The sequence below is a fragment of the Vigna angularis genome, chromosome 4 (genome assembly GCF_016808095.1).
Source record: "Vigna angularis cultivar LongXiaoDou No.4 chromosome 4, ASM1680809v1, whole genome shotgun sequence".
NCBI classification, from domain to species: Eukaryota; Viridiplantae; Streptophyta; class Magnoliopsida; order Fabales; family Fabaceae; genus Vigna; species Vigna angularis.
In genome coordinates this window covers 13,469,587-13,483,741 of record NC_068973.1, presented here as the reverse complement: position 1 = coordinate 13,483,741, position 14,155 = coordinate 13,469,587, and the positions used below count along the sequence as shown (strand labels likewise).

The window sequence follows — 14,155 nt, the reverse complement described above, 5'->3', positions numbered from 1 at the left end:
TCACCCTTTAGACGTCTGATCCTTGAATATCCAACGTAAAAAATGGCCGGTGGCATTTTTCGTAAATAAAACAACTATTTAGATGTCGGTTATGTAAGGGCCTGACGTCTAAATACTTATATACGTCGGCTCCCCCGAATAGACGCCAAAACTAAACGAAAAAGTTAAAAAAAAGTAATTTTTTATTCTATTTAGACGTCTGTTATGGAGGGAACCGACTTCTGAAGCACTTTAGACGTCTTTTAATTGGGGGAACCGACGTCTAAACCCTAAACCTAGAAATTTAAAAAGTCACTTTTTGACTCCATTTAGACGTCTGATCCCGCCACTCCGACTTCTGAAGCACTTTAGATGTTAATTGGGGGAACTGATGTCTAAACCCTAAATCCATAAATTTAAAAAGTCACTTTTTTACTCCGTTTAGACGTTTGATCCCACCCCGTTTAGATGTCTGATCCCGCCACTCCGACTTCTGAAGCACTTTAGACGTTTGTTAATTGGGGAACCGATGTCTAAACCCTAAATCCAGAAATTTAAAAAGTCACTTTTTTACTTCGTTTAGACGTTTGATCCCGTCACTCCGACTTCTAAATCACTTTAGACGTCTGTTAGTTGGGGGGACCGACTTCTAAACCCTAAATCCAGAAATTTTAAAAGTCACTTTTTGACTCCGCTTAGATGTCTGATCCCGCCACTCCGACTTCTGAAGCACTTTAGACGTCTGTTAATTGGGGGAACCGACATCTAAATTTTGGCATTAAAACATCGTGAACGCGAGACAGCCGTTACGCACACTCATTGTTCATCATCTTCGTCGCGTTTTCTCTCTACGGGTTACGCTTTTGAGGTTTGTTTTCTCACTTTTGCATTGTTTTAAATTAATTTTACTCCGATTACATCACTCTTTGGTGCATTATCTTTAATTTGAACTGATTAAAATGCGTTTTCGTTGGGTTTTGGTGCAATTATTCTCGTGTCTTTAGGCGGCGTTCTATGGCAGCGATTTCTTGCGTTTTGTACTCCTTAAATTCCCTCCACTACGTTTTTAAAACCAGCCAATAAAAAAAATGTACAATACATTCTCTTCAACTAAAATATAAAGTTGTAAACTCGAATCACCATAAGTCAGGAGCAACCTCAGAGACGTCTAACCTGTATGGATCGGACGTCTATATAGATGTCGGACCTATATATGTCCGACGTCTATAGAGACGTCAGACCTATATAGTTCCGACGTCTACAGAGACGTCTGACCTAAAGGGTCCGACGTCTCATTAACGTCACTCATATAGACGTCGGATAGAGATCAGACGTTAAAAGCCCAAAATAACAGACGTTTAAAATCCTTTTTGCACTAGTGATCGTTATTGCAACACTACAAGATTCTCACTACTAAAACTAGAAGATTTGATTCACAATTCAAAATAAATTAAAGACAATTTATTTGAATATTTTACACATATATATTAATCTATCTAGATTGTTATTCTCATTCTTCACAGCAATCCTATGATAAAAAACATTTTAAATTAAAATTAGAAGAGACTTTTTGTTGTTGTTGTTATCATAACTATTATACCACATCATATATAAATATGATCAAAAGATAAAAGATTATTTTAAGAAATAGAAATAATTAAGTGACCTTCTACACACATTTATTTTCAACAAAACCTGAAATTGTTATAGTAGTTTAGTACTATTATCATATAATTACGTGAAATGAAATGAGCGCATTTCGTAATCGAAAACCACGCTGACATTGAAATTTGGTTTCAAAGTCTAACAACTGTTCCCAAAATATGCCTTTTTAGTTTACAAGAAATTGAAGCTTTAATATTTGTAAGGTTAATTTCAGGTTTCAGAGTGTTTCATTCTATTTATTTGATAGAAAAGGATGCATCCTTGAAAAGAAATTAAGGTTAAGAAGAAATGAAGATTCTTTATTGAACCCATGGTAATAGAAATAGTGAATGAAACAAAATCCTTGACTTAAACTAGCTCACATATTGCTTCTCAAGAAGGCTACCACAGAATGCCAAATCAAATCTCTCCTCAGGAGGATCTCCAATGCAATCAAACACTGCATCTGCATTTAAGAAATCTTCATCTTCTGTGTAGCTGCATTTGGATGAAACAGTTTCAGAATATTGAAGAAAGTTGTTGCACAAACATCTAAAAGGGAAATCAGAAGCCAAAGAAAGGTATTAAATTACACCGTGTTCTCTTTCATCTCTTATTTCTCTCCTTTTTCCCATCACATATTGGCATCACTTGTAACCTGTATCACTCTCTCTTCTCTTTCCTTTTCTTCCTATCTTTCTTTCCCATATACCTTAAAAATTATGGATATCTGTTTATTAGGTTTCAAAAGTTTAGAACTCCCTAACCAAGGTTGCGTTATATTTCAACAACAATTCATACTATAGACACACCACTAATAAGACATGAACTCAATCTATTATCATCAAAAGGAATCACCCGTTCTGACATCATTAATAGATCAATTTATTGGAAAAATACAACAGAGAAAAATGAGTTCAATCCTTATAAGATTAATATCAACTCTAATACAAAATATTAATATAATAAATTTGAGTCTTATAATGTAATTAACTTTCTTTTCTTATCTCTACTTGATGCACGATGCACTTAAATTCTCAAGATGTCCAACTATAACATTCAAGAAAAGAAACCTGGGGAAGTTCCTAAGGTTTGCTGGAAATTCTACTGAAAATACACTCGACCTAATCAGTTAAAAAAATAAATGCTGTCTAGTCGTGTTAGGCAGAGATATTAATCACTGTGGAGGAGAAAAGCAAGCTGAGACAACCTTTCCACTGAATCTTGATGCATTTAAACCCAATCCAAATTCAGAGAACTGCCTTATTGTTAATGTTTATGCTGTGTATGAAAGCATTTAGCAGTGTTGCCAGATATAGCATCAATCAGTCGGATTCATTTACTTTCTCAGTAACTTTTTCTCACTTCAATAATGAAGACTGAGTCCACTTTACACTTTTTGGTGAATAACAAGATGGCATTAAGAGCTGTTACATCACTGTGCAGCCTTTACATCACAATGATGCTTGATGCAATTCTCAGAACAGTCTGATCAGCTTAGATAACTTTCGAATTATGTGCCCAAGTATTTTACATTGTTTTCAAACATGATTAAATATTGTTAGGTGAGTTAAACATTTTCATGGCATCCTTACAAAAGAATGTCATTTACCAATGGACAAAAAAATATAAGTATTTGGATAGCTTCAGTTACTGACATGTGATGTTTTTGATAGTATATATTGGTTTTCTATGTCAACAAAATTGTCTGTTAGTAGTATGATGTTAGTATAGAGTTGCAATGTCTTTTATCAGCACTTTAATTTCAATTAGAAATTTAGAAAACAAAAAGCTGCATCCCATTTAAGAAGTAGAAACATACCCGCTCTTTGTTACAATACATGTCATTCCAGCTGCTTTAGCAGCTGCTAGGCCTATGGCACTGTCCTCCACCACAACACATCTGCAGAAAACAAATAACGAAATTTCACATTCAAATGTGACATGCCAGTGAATAAAAAAATGTAAGACACTTGAGTTAAGCCATCATAAAATACACCTTTTTGAGTCAAAACATAACCATCAACTGTAGAAATTCATGGCTTCTTATTTGAATAATAGTTTTAGCACAAGTTATCATCACCTAGGCATTAGCATAGTGAGATATACCTTGAAGGTTCAACACCCAGAGTGCTGGCTGCTAACAGATAGATGGCCTGTCAGAAAGAACATGATGCAATTAGATGCCTAGATCATTGAGTCCTAACTCAATTTGAACACACTACTAGGTAGCTATACCACAACAGAACTTTGTATGGATAGAACCACTGAAGATTTCAGAACATTAAACTTCATACTTGAGCATAAAGGACTTGTAAAAATTGAGTTTCATTTTTTAGTTCATTTCTATTGAATGTGTCCCTGTTAATCTAGCAAATTAACATAAGGAGGATGAAATTCTTACTGGATCAGGCTTTTTACGGGGAACCACATCTCCTGCAAATATCTTGATTTTTTCTGCTCTCTCAGGTCCCAGCAAGAATGATACTATTGCAGAGACCTAAAATCAACTCACAACTTAGGTCTGAAGATGAAACAGCAGTGGAATATGATTCATTCATTGATAATTACTTTAACAAGTAATAACGATTTGAAAGTTGGCCTATTAACAACTCAAATTGCACGGATTGGATTCAAGGAATTGAATAGCAAATTGATTATGCATACCGCCTTTTCATTGGAAGTGCTGCAAACTGCAACTTGGACTCCTTGAGCAAAAGCCTGATCGATAATCCTATATGTTTGATAAAAAGGGAGACATGCAATAAGACAAGGCACGATTTATCTTTCTATGATGATAATAATACAGTTTTTTTAATTTTGACACACATACATAAAAACCATGAATGTTAGATAGAAATTGAATGATAGCAGAGAAAATATTGGATAAAAGTTTAGGAGGAAACAAGATCAAGAACTCAAGATATGGAATGCTTTGCATGTTCTAAATCGATTATGTAATTGGTAATTGATCTCTCTTGAATTTCAAGTTCGAATAAAATTATGCTGTTCTAAACTTTAATTATGAAGAATAGAGGAAGCAAAATCAAATCATGAAACAAATCAATCCAGTGGTAAAACAAGAATTAGATGGCGGGTAAGGAATGGTTTTATTTTAAACTTTAAACAAAAGCCACTCTATAAAGAATTTGGATAAAAGATAAAGAACAGATAGTAACCAACTTTGCGACACCTGGACGAAGAGGCAACAGTTTTTTCTCAATAAGAACCATGAATAGTTCAGTCTTTTGTTTGTGAAGAGAAGCAACGAATTCTTTTCTTTCTTGTTCACCTGCTGGGGCATTCGCAGGCCAACCTGTCTTGTTAAAGTATGCTGTCATCCTGGTAAAAAAGAGAAAAAAATGCACATCGATTATGACTTGAAATTCATTCATATGATGAATTCAAATTTTTTTAATCTAGAGATGTTTAAGGTTTTAACTATACCAAACCTTTCTTTTCCACCTCCAATTTTGAGCAATTCTCCATACAAGTCCACATCCCATGTAACTCCCAGATTTCTCTGCATGATAAAAGCAGAGACAAACCAATAAGACATTTGTTAAAGAAAAAAGTGAACAAATAAGTGTTTGTATGTGTACTTCTTGGAAGGTTTGGTTGAAAGAAATGCGGTGACCATCTTTCTCAGTATCTACAAGGACTCCATCACAGTCAAATAGAAGAGCCGAGGGAAGAGTGGAAGAGGAAGATGCAGAGGCCGAACAACTCAACCTACGAGGAGGAATATTGACCCTTGTGGTTGAAGTGACTCCAAAGGTTGATGTTGGTTTTGATATCCTAAGAGAAGAAAGAGTAGTGAAGGATGATGTTGGAAGATGATCATTGTCCTTGGTGTGTTTGAGGAGGCAATGGGTTTTTGGTTGAGGTGTTGTTGGAGTGAAGAGTGACGCAGAGGAGATGGAGATGATGCTACTTGCAGCTGCCATTGATCACACACCTTCTACTCTCTTTTTTTCAGTTTATTATCTGCTTCTTTGCTTCCAACTTCCAACGTCCAACACAGGTTTCGATTAGGTTCAGCCTTCTCAACACTCGCCACGTGGAACAATACTTTTTTTCTTAAGGAAAGTGTGGTTTTTTGTCCACAGAAACAAACTAAAACAGTGACTTCTCAAACACTGTTGTTTTTAGAAATAATTTTTGCTAATGCTTTGCTGCTGGACTTAGTGTTAAAAGATGTTGTTCATGCCGAAATTATGGATTATATTTTGGTTATTGAAGTTTCTTATAACAGCCTGGATGCTTTTCGGTTGGAATGTGATAATTTATTTGTGATTAAAGCATTTTTATACATCCTTGATTCCTTGAGTTAAACAAACAGGCTGAAAATTGTATTTAGCTATATCAAATATATTTTAGTTTCACCTATTGAGTAGGAAATAGTTATAACTTATGGTACATGTAATTTCTGATATCCCATCTTTTGTAAGTTTTAATATATATTATTTTGGACTATCAAACAATTAACTATAGATTTTCTCAAGTTTTATTGGATTTGGTTTGGTCATGCCACTTTCTTTTGCTTGCTTTGTTTCTTTAATGATATTTTTATTGTATTCCAATTTTGATAACACAGACTGGTGTACGAAGTATTTTTACCTGCTACAAGTTTATGGTATTTATTTAGTCCTTTTACTTTTATTTTTTAGTGGCCATCATAATCATATATATAGCTAGAAGAAAATGAAACTATTTACTCAATTGCTATTCTGAAAGCACTAATGATACAAGTACATTTCTCTTTTATCCATTTTAATAAATGCTTGAGGGAGACAATATCACTCTTTAAGAGCGCATGAGGTGAGGCCTTTGCATAACTTTGACATGACAACCGCCTTAATCATATTAGATTTAGCTGCATCTAGCAATGGATCTGATTGGAGAGCTTTGTTGAAACAATACTTGGCTTCTTCCAAAAGACCCTCAGCAACAAACACAAGACCCAGATTGTTGAATGCAGGAGCATACCCAGACTGAAGTTCAAGTGACTTCGTAAACATGGCCTTCGCACGTTGATATTGTTTCTGATGGCGGTACAGAATTCCCAAATTGGATAATATAGCATGCGCTTGTTCAGTTGTTGCCAAAGACAATGCTTTCTTGTATACTTCTTCAGCTTGTGATGGTTCCTCTGATAGTTGAAGTGAGACACCTATATTATCAAAAAACTGTATTATCAAAAAACTCTTCCGAAAAAGGGATTAAAGTAGATGATGAGAACATGCACATTCCTAGTACAACAGATAGAACATACCTAGGTTAGACCACGCATAGCTGCAATCCCTGTCACAGGCAACAGCAGCTTTGAAGTACTTTTGTGATGTTTTGAATTGCCGAGCACAGAGACTATGAACGCCGAGTTGATGCCACTGCACCGCATCATTTGGATCTTCTGCTATAGCCTGGTGGCAAAAGTATGGCATGCCAAACATATAACAAACTATATCCATCATCATAGAAACACCAAATACATTGGATTGTGACATTTTAGCTCCAGATGAAAGACTCACGCATTGTAAACAATACAATATGCTGATAAAACCTCAATTAGCACGTGGATTATCAAGATAAAAGCTAGGTCATTCTAGGATAATAACCAAAATAATACATTACCTGCTTTAAACTGCAAAGAGCACGCTCTTCAACCTCTCTCAACCCGTGCTTTTCACTTTCATATGCTGCCACTATCTCATGCTGAGCCTTGTGAACCATGGCAAGCCCAGCCCATGCTATTGGAATCTCGACCAGGGATGAATCACCATCTCTTATTATGGAAGCCATTTCATTTCCAGCACATGAAAGCAGTTCACTGCGATCTTGTGATCTTTCTGCCTCCTTTATTCGATGGATAGCAACAGCATATCGAGTAGACATGCAATTGGGCTCCAGTTTGGCAGCCTACGAAGAAATGGCGACAAAAGGAAAAATTTAGCAAATGTGAATGCTGATCACAGAATTTCCACAGGCTGATTTTCATTTGGTGAGGTGGAAACTTCAAAAGTGCAACTAACACTATGCAATACATACACACCTAATACGTGAGAGTAATTCCTCTCATTTTAATTATGAAAAATATACATATAAAAGGATCGAGAAAAAATTTCCACCAATAACAAGAACCAAGAAACCAATAAACAACCTCAATAAATACGCTATAAATGACTGTAGCAAGGAGCCATGAGCACCTTCTCCAAGCACTTGCTGGAACTTCGATGATCACCACTAATAGAAAATGCATAGGCAAGATTTGCCCATAGATGGGCTGATTTGCTATCTGCTTTAATTGCAGCCAACAAACATTCCTTGGCAACTTTTGCAGCCATGATCTGATCAGCCATGGCACCTTCAGAGGCACTTGCACCCGGACCTGGCATTAAAAAAACATACTATGAAAAATTCGGCATCTATTAAGAATAAAGGAGAAAGAAAGGTAATATCCCACAAAAATTGAGATCTTAGAGCCAGAAAAATAAAAGTACCTGCCACAACTGAAGCATATTTACCCAAGAGAAGGGCAGCATAGTTGACCAAAGCTGCAGGATGATTTTGATCTTTTAAAATCAATTGCTGGAAACATTTTGCAGATAATTCCAAATTCCCACTGCAAGGCAAGATAAACGTTGGAGTATTGACTAGTGAGGAAAAATATAAACAGAATAAAATTCATATCAACCCTTTTAATTAAAGCCCCAAAAGGACTAGTATTTCCCAAATAATTTAATGCAATATTCCAGAGAGTACTAACCCAGAAAAGGAAGCATAAATTTCGTATCATAAAAGTGACAGCCACAATTGCTTAAATGTACAAGCTAAGAAGTACAGACACCTCTAAATTGTAGCTGTCGGGTCTTAACCATGTCAAATATGTATCCATGTTGGATACTGCATGGACACTTGGACACTTCAAATATTTTGATTGCATTTCATATATAGTTTAAGAACTGTATACTAATAAAGATTAGAATACCACAACAATATAACTTTTTGTATTACATTACATTTGTAATGGTATGTGCTCATTTTTAAATCATCAATTCTCTATTGTGAATTTAAAATTTTATTTGATTTTAATTTAAAATAACTAATATTAATTATATTTGCATCATATCCTAAAAATTTGAATATTTGTTGTATTCCCATTATAGTCAATGGGGCATTAGCATCACACCTCAAGGTAGCGGCTGTTGTGCAGCGTTGAGCATGCAAAATTGCAACAGATCATTTAGGTTTTACCTAAAGAACTAAACTCCTGGCTGGGAAATGGGGTTGTTTAGGTGTTTTCTTTTTTTTTCTTTTTTGCATTAAGGATGAATGAGTAACTTTCTATTTTAACCTATAACCCACTATTTTTACTCCCCTCTTTTGCAAATCAGCCCTTCCGCCTCTCTATTTCAAGAAGCATTTCCAATGAGGTTTCTGTGCACACTTCCGGTGGCATGGCAACTTCTGACAAACTGCACATCTTCTTTCTTTTCTGTTCAGCTGAAATGGCTTCATCTGGCCAATCAACCTCTGCCACCCATCTCGTTCAGCCAACCTCTTCTTGCAGATTTCCTATTTTGGACATGTTGATATGTTGTTTAGCAGCTTTCTTTTGGACCACTAGGTCATGAAACTTAATCAGAATATGATTTTAATTATAGGCATTTTCCCTTAATTTTTAAGGGCACACACACATAGTGCAATATAAATCTACTTAAGGATCAATACAACCGTTATCTCAATATAGTGGTTTTGGAGAGAATATTGGCTCCTATGATATATTCCCGAGTCAATGTATTCCTGTGTCCATATCCCGTATTGTAACTGTCCATCCTAGAAGTGATAAGAACGTAGGGAGAGTCACACCACAAAAGGTAGCAGTTGTAGTCAGAGCCCAAGGCCTTATAAACAAACACGATATTAGAATCCCATACTTCCAATGTGAGAATCAAATCTCTTAACCTAGAATTAGATTCTAACATCCCACACAGGCTAACTGCTCAGTAGCTCTTCAACTAGTCCTAGACAACACGAAAATGCTGACATCACCAACAGTGTCACTCCTTTACAACTAATGGAAAACTATAATACAAATTGATAAAGCCTTGGACAACTACACCATGACAGCACAAAAGTTAGACTATACAATCCCATATGTGGGACTCAAGTTTCCTAACAGCAAGTCTCAATTCCGAATTTCCTGGCAAATCTATAATTTTTAAAATATATTTCCATTATAATTGACATTTCTGTAAGTGTTCATAAGACAATTTGATGCATAAATCTATATGTTCTTTCGAAACTTGTCATTGTTTCCTCAGCAAATTTCTTAATTAACAATCCACAGTGCTAAATATTATTCAGAAAGCAAAAGAGATAAATGAAACCTGTACATATTGTTCAAGGATGGATTAAGAATTTGTTAAAAGTCACTATTTTTGTTGAAAAGAAAAAATAATAATACGCAAGACAATTACCACTCATACTTACATTTGAAGATAAGCAATCCCAAGATTTCCTAGGCAATCATAGTTCTCTGGTGCAATGGACAACAATGATGACAAAACTGAGATAGCACTCTACACCAGCATTGGAAGTCACATTGGTCAAAGCAAAGTCACATCAAATATTGACACAAAAATATCACATATGCCTCTAGAACATTAAAGTAAAAAGAAGACGAGCAACCAAGTATTTGTACCTGCACGCGACCAGTTTTAAGAAGGATAAAACCCAGTGTGTTCCATACAGCTGTCTGTCTAACATCTGACTGCACTGACTCTTTCAGCTTAGACAGAATCTCCTCAAGTTCATGAGGCTCAAGTTCTTTATCAGAACTATTTTCTGATGAACTTTCTAGTAACAGGCACTAAAAGGATTATAAAATATGTTAATGAACAGAGATATTAGAATCATTAATCCATCAAATTATGACCATTGCACCTGTGCATGGTGAATCTGAACTAACGAAAGCAACTCTGGCCTATCAATCTCAGCCTCAGGCCTGAGCAAGATCTGTTCTGCCTTCTCATAAGCCAACACAGCCTAAAATTTTTTTGATAGACATCGAGTAAGTTATCCGTATCAATAGTAACAAGTACAATTGAAAGCACTGCTTAGTACCTTTTGAGGCTGGCTTAATCTTTGGTACATTAGGCCAAGTATAAAATGAGCATGAGCATTTTTGGGCATCTTCTTTGCAACATGAACCAAGCCCTAAACATAAACTTATTTTGTTGGTAATAAAACAAAAACAACAACAGCAATAATAACAACAATGGCAAAAATTACAGTGGCATGAAAACAAATTATTATTGTTAAAATTGCAGTCTTGGCTTTACAATGTCCCACTTTGCTAAATAAGCAACTGAATATGGAAATGCAGTGATTAGTTTCTAAGAAAACAAAATAAAATCAATCATAGTAAGCTACCGGTTGAGTGAACAGCTGGCACTAGACTTGATTCACAGCCATAGATCCATATCAAACAAAACCCATTATAATACGTTACATATAAGCAAAACAACAAATAACCAATTGAGTTATATTGAAATTATGCTGCCATTCTACACATAAAAAGGAAGTACAGAGAAAAAAGAATAATGTTTGAATATTGGACTATCACCAAGTCACCTTGTCCCAATAAATACAACATTTTAGGCTCAGTAAAAATTCATAACAGCTACAACACGTTCAAAACTTGAGAAGAAAACATTGAGAACTTTTTTTTTCTAAATGGCAACATAGAAACAAGAAAATGTCTCCATCTTCAACTGGTATCCCATATACACCACATCTCAATAGGATGGCTAGAAATATTTTATCTAATAAAGAAAAACATGTTAAAAACTATTTCCATCACCATGACTTGGCATGATTAATCTCTGGTCATATTTTACTGGAAATAACAGTTGAAATTTATATCTGATTGCCCATGTATCAACTTCCTAAATAATTCAACAAATAAAAAAAATAGACATTTTGATTCTGAGAAAACTTGTCACTTTTAAAAACAAATTAGAACAATGAATATAAACCATTAGATTACATCTTAGTGGTCTAGATTAAAAGAAAAAATAGACATGGTTTTTTAAGTACTCATGTGACCACCAACTAACTTTCAATCTTGACATTTCATGTATGATTGTATAGTTCTCATTTCTCAAAATAAAAGAGTTCTCACCTTCACATTTCCTCACTCTGTGTGTGTGTGTATTCTCAAGGACACACAAACTTACTAGAGTTTAAAAGTAGGATGTTTTTAATAAATGAGGAAAATATCTAACAACATTAGAGTAAACTTACAGTCTTCACACTGCTAACTTTTTCCTCCCGAGATGAAGGAGGTCCTTGAACATGTTGATCACCATCTGCATCAGCTCCACAATCAAGAGAAGACTCTGTCTTGCTAAGTCTGGAACGACATCTGCCCAGTTTGTTCAACTTTTTACTTTCACCTTCAATGCTATCAGTGTCTTTGGACAACAAACTCTTATCTTGACCACTTTCATCATTCGCCAAACTATATATTCATTAAAAAATATAAATGACAAGAAGCAACAAACAGATACTGTCTCAGACAGTAATAGGTCCTACCATCAAAACGACATTTTAGAGAATATTGGTGACCATTAAACGAGTCATAAGCAAGAAAACATATCTTCTACATAACAAAACGGAAAAATGCAGAAAAAATCACGATGAATAATATGTCATATTATAACACAGCGCAAAGAAGTACTTATATATTTTATATTGGGTGCTACTAACTAATACCTTTAGGACACTAGTTAAGGAATCAATAAGTAGGAAGTTCTAAAATTGAAATTGCATGGAAAATCACAATGAAATGCAGGCTTATACATTCCAATAAAAAATATTTCCACTTTTGATACCTAAACCTGTAGTACTTTCCTTTTACACTTTATTCTTTCAGTAATCCCTCAACCTGAAGTTGGTTATCCATGTTACACATGTCACTATGTTAGTTTTTTTAATAAAAAACTAAAATTTAATCACTCAAAGAGCTAAAAAGTCACCACATTTTAGTCCTCCCAAAAATATAAAATATAACCGTATTCATCCTTATAAATTTCCCCTACAATACATCATGTAACCCACCACAGTCTGTTACGGAAGCCACTACCTTCAACAAAATTAACACCCTTTCTCCATCTTCCTGCTCTTTCAGCCTACACCCAAAACAACCCACCCGAAACAAACAGCCATTGCAATTTGCAATGCTTTCAATACAGCCATAAAAAGATGAAGACTGACTATATTTCCAAAAGTCTCACAACATTTAAATTTACGCAGAGTTTAAAAAATTAATGTTCTTCTGGCTATGACCTCTAAGGGTTTGGTAAGTTTCTAAATTAGAGATTTCAATTGGTTCTCCAAGGCAGAAAATCATAAAACAAAAGATGAAAAGGGAAAATTGAAATTATGCCAGAATGAGGAAGAGAGTATTACGTTGCAATCGATGGAGGAGGGACAAGGGAAGAGTCGTCGTCGTCGGCTTCGGGAGGATCAACGTTGAGGTCGGCCAAAACGACGAGCTTCGCTGTCGTATGGTGTGGAACCCTGGAGTTAGAGCTCTCTTCTGCTACTGCTGCTACTCCAAACTTCTCCGCCATTTCTTGAGTGTTAGTTAGGTTTCGCGTTTTCCTGTTATATACTTTTTTTTCTAAACTCGTTGGGATTAGGATTTCACGTCAAAAAAAAATAAAAATAAATAAATAAATATATATATATATATATATATATATATATATATATATATATATGAATTCGATTTCACTATTCCAAAAGATAGTTTAAAACATTTCATATTATCATTTTTATTTTATTTTATTCACCTCGTCGTCTAAATTCGTTTGCATTATTGAAATTTACGTGAATTATATCATATAAACGATGTTAGTCAATATTTGAGGAAGCAGAGAAAAAACGTAAAATGGTTCTAACGATATGATCTGAAATGGGATGTTTTAAATTATAGAAAATAAAATCTAACTATATGGAACCAAGAGTGTAATTAAACGTATAATTTTGTTCTAAATATGGCAACTTCTAAAATAAAATAAGGTTAAAATATATTGTAATGTAATGGATATGAATTTAATGACTATGGATTAACATAATGGTATTGGCATGTGTTTGGGTATAAATAATGTGGAACAACTTAAACTAAATCATTTGATTATTATATATTTGTTAATGATAAAAATAATTAATTGATTTATTTTAAGTAATTTTTATATAAGCAACTCAATATATATTTATTTACCGTATATTTGATTTGAAAGTATTTTCTCTTTCTTATGTCCATCTGGATTTTATAAGTTGCTTTGCTTTTAAAAAATAAAATGTTTTTCTAGTTATGGTTTTTTAAAATAAATTTACTTAAAAATATAATAAGTAATTGTATTAAAACACAATCCCTTCTAAGAAAAAGTTTAAACAAATAAACTCAATGAGTGAAATGACACTATTCCATTTCTTTTAAATAAATAATATCTTAAGTATA

At 34.3% G+C, this 14,155-nt stretch overlaps 2 protein-coding genes across 2 annotated transcripts; both read right to left on the bottom strand.

Annotated features, from left to right (window-relative positions):
- Positions 1-1,922: 1,922 nt before the first annotated feature.
- Positions 1,923-5,620, bottom strand: LOC108330123 (CBBY-like protein). Its single transcript, XM_017564633.2, has 8 exons — positions 5,226-5,620; positions 5,076-5,146; positions 4,807-4,965; positions 4,291-4,357; positions 4,028-4,123; positions 3,733-3,779; positions 3,446-3,526; positions 1,923-2,121 (listed from the first exon to the last, which is right to left on the bottom strand). The coding sequence occupies exons 1-8, from the start codon at positions 5,568-5,570 to the stop codon at positions 1,998-2,000; spliced, it is 990 nt and encodes a 329-aa protein (XP_017420122.1). The 5' UTR covers positions 5,571-5,620; the 3' UTR covers positions 1,923-1,997.
- A 694-nt stretch (positions 5,621-6,314) lies between these two features.
- LOC108332040 (uncharacterized) lies at positions 6,315-13,286 on the bottom strand. Its single transcript, XM_017567132.2, has 11 exons — positions 13,099-13,286; positions 11,932-12,148; positions 10,750-10,842; positions 10,570-10,671; positions 10,328-10,495; positions 10,117-10,205; positions 8,124-8,245; positions 7,830-8,011; positions 7,258-7,542; positions 6,899-7,046; positions 6,315-6,796 (listed from the first exon to the last, which is right to left on the bottom strand). The coding sequence occupies exons 1-11, from the start codon at positions 13,260-13,262 to the stop codon at positions 6,423-6,425; spliced, it is 1,944 nt and encodes a 647-aa protein (XP_017422621.1). The 5' UTR covers positions 13,263-13,286; the 3' UTR covers positions 6,315-6,422.
- Positions 13,287-14,155: the final 869 nt, after the last annotated feature.

What these genes read in the sequence shown, in the direction of transcription:
- LOC108332040 (XM_017567132.2), bottom strand. Translation starts at nt 13,262, where the DNA reads ATGGCGGAGAAGTTTGGAGTAGCAGCAGTAGCAGAAGAGAGCTCTAAC. An exon ending in GATTAAGCCAGCCTCAAAAG is followed by an intron (nt 10,672 to 10,749) that starts GTACTAAGCAGT and finishes AAAAAATTTTAG; the next exon opens with GCTGTGTTGGCTTATGAGAA. An exon ending in GGGATTGCTTATCTTCAAAT is followed by an intron (nt 8,246 to 10,116) that starts GTAAGTATGAGT and finishes CTTGCCTTGCAG; the next exon opens with TGGGAATTTGGAATTATCTG.
- LOC108330123 (XM_017564633.2), bottom strand. Translation starts at nt 5,570, where the DNA reads ATGGCAGCTGCAAGTAGCATCATCTCCATCTCCTCTGCGTCACTCTTC. An exon ending in ATTGGAGGTGGAAAAGAAAG is followed by an intron (nt 4,966 to 5,075) that starts GTTTGGTATAGT and finishes CTTTTTTACCAG; the next exon opens with GATGACAGCATACTTTAACA. An exon ending in TGTATTGTAACAAAGAGCGG is followed by an intron (nt 2,122 to 3,445) that starts GTATGTTTCTAC and finishes ATCCAAATGCAG; the next exon opens with CTACACAGAAGATGAAGATT.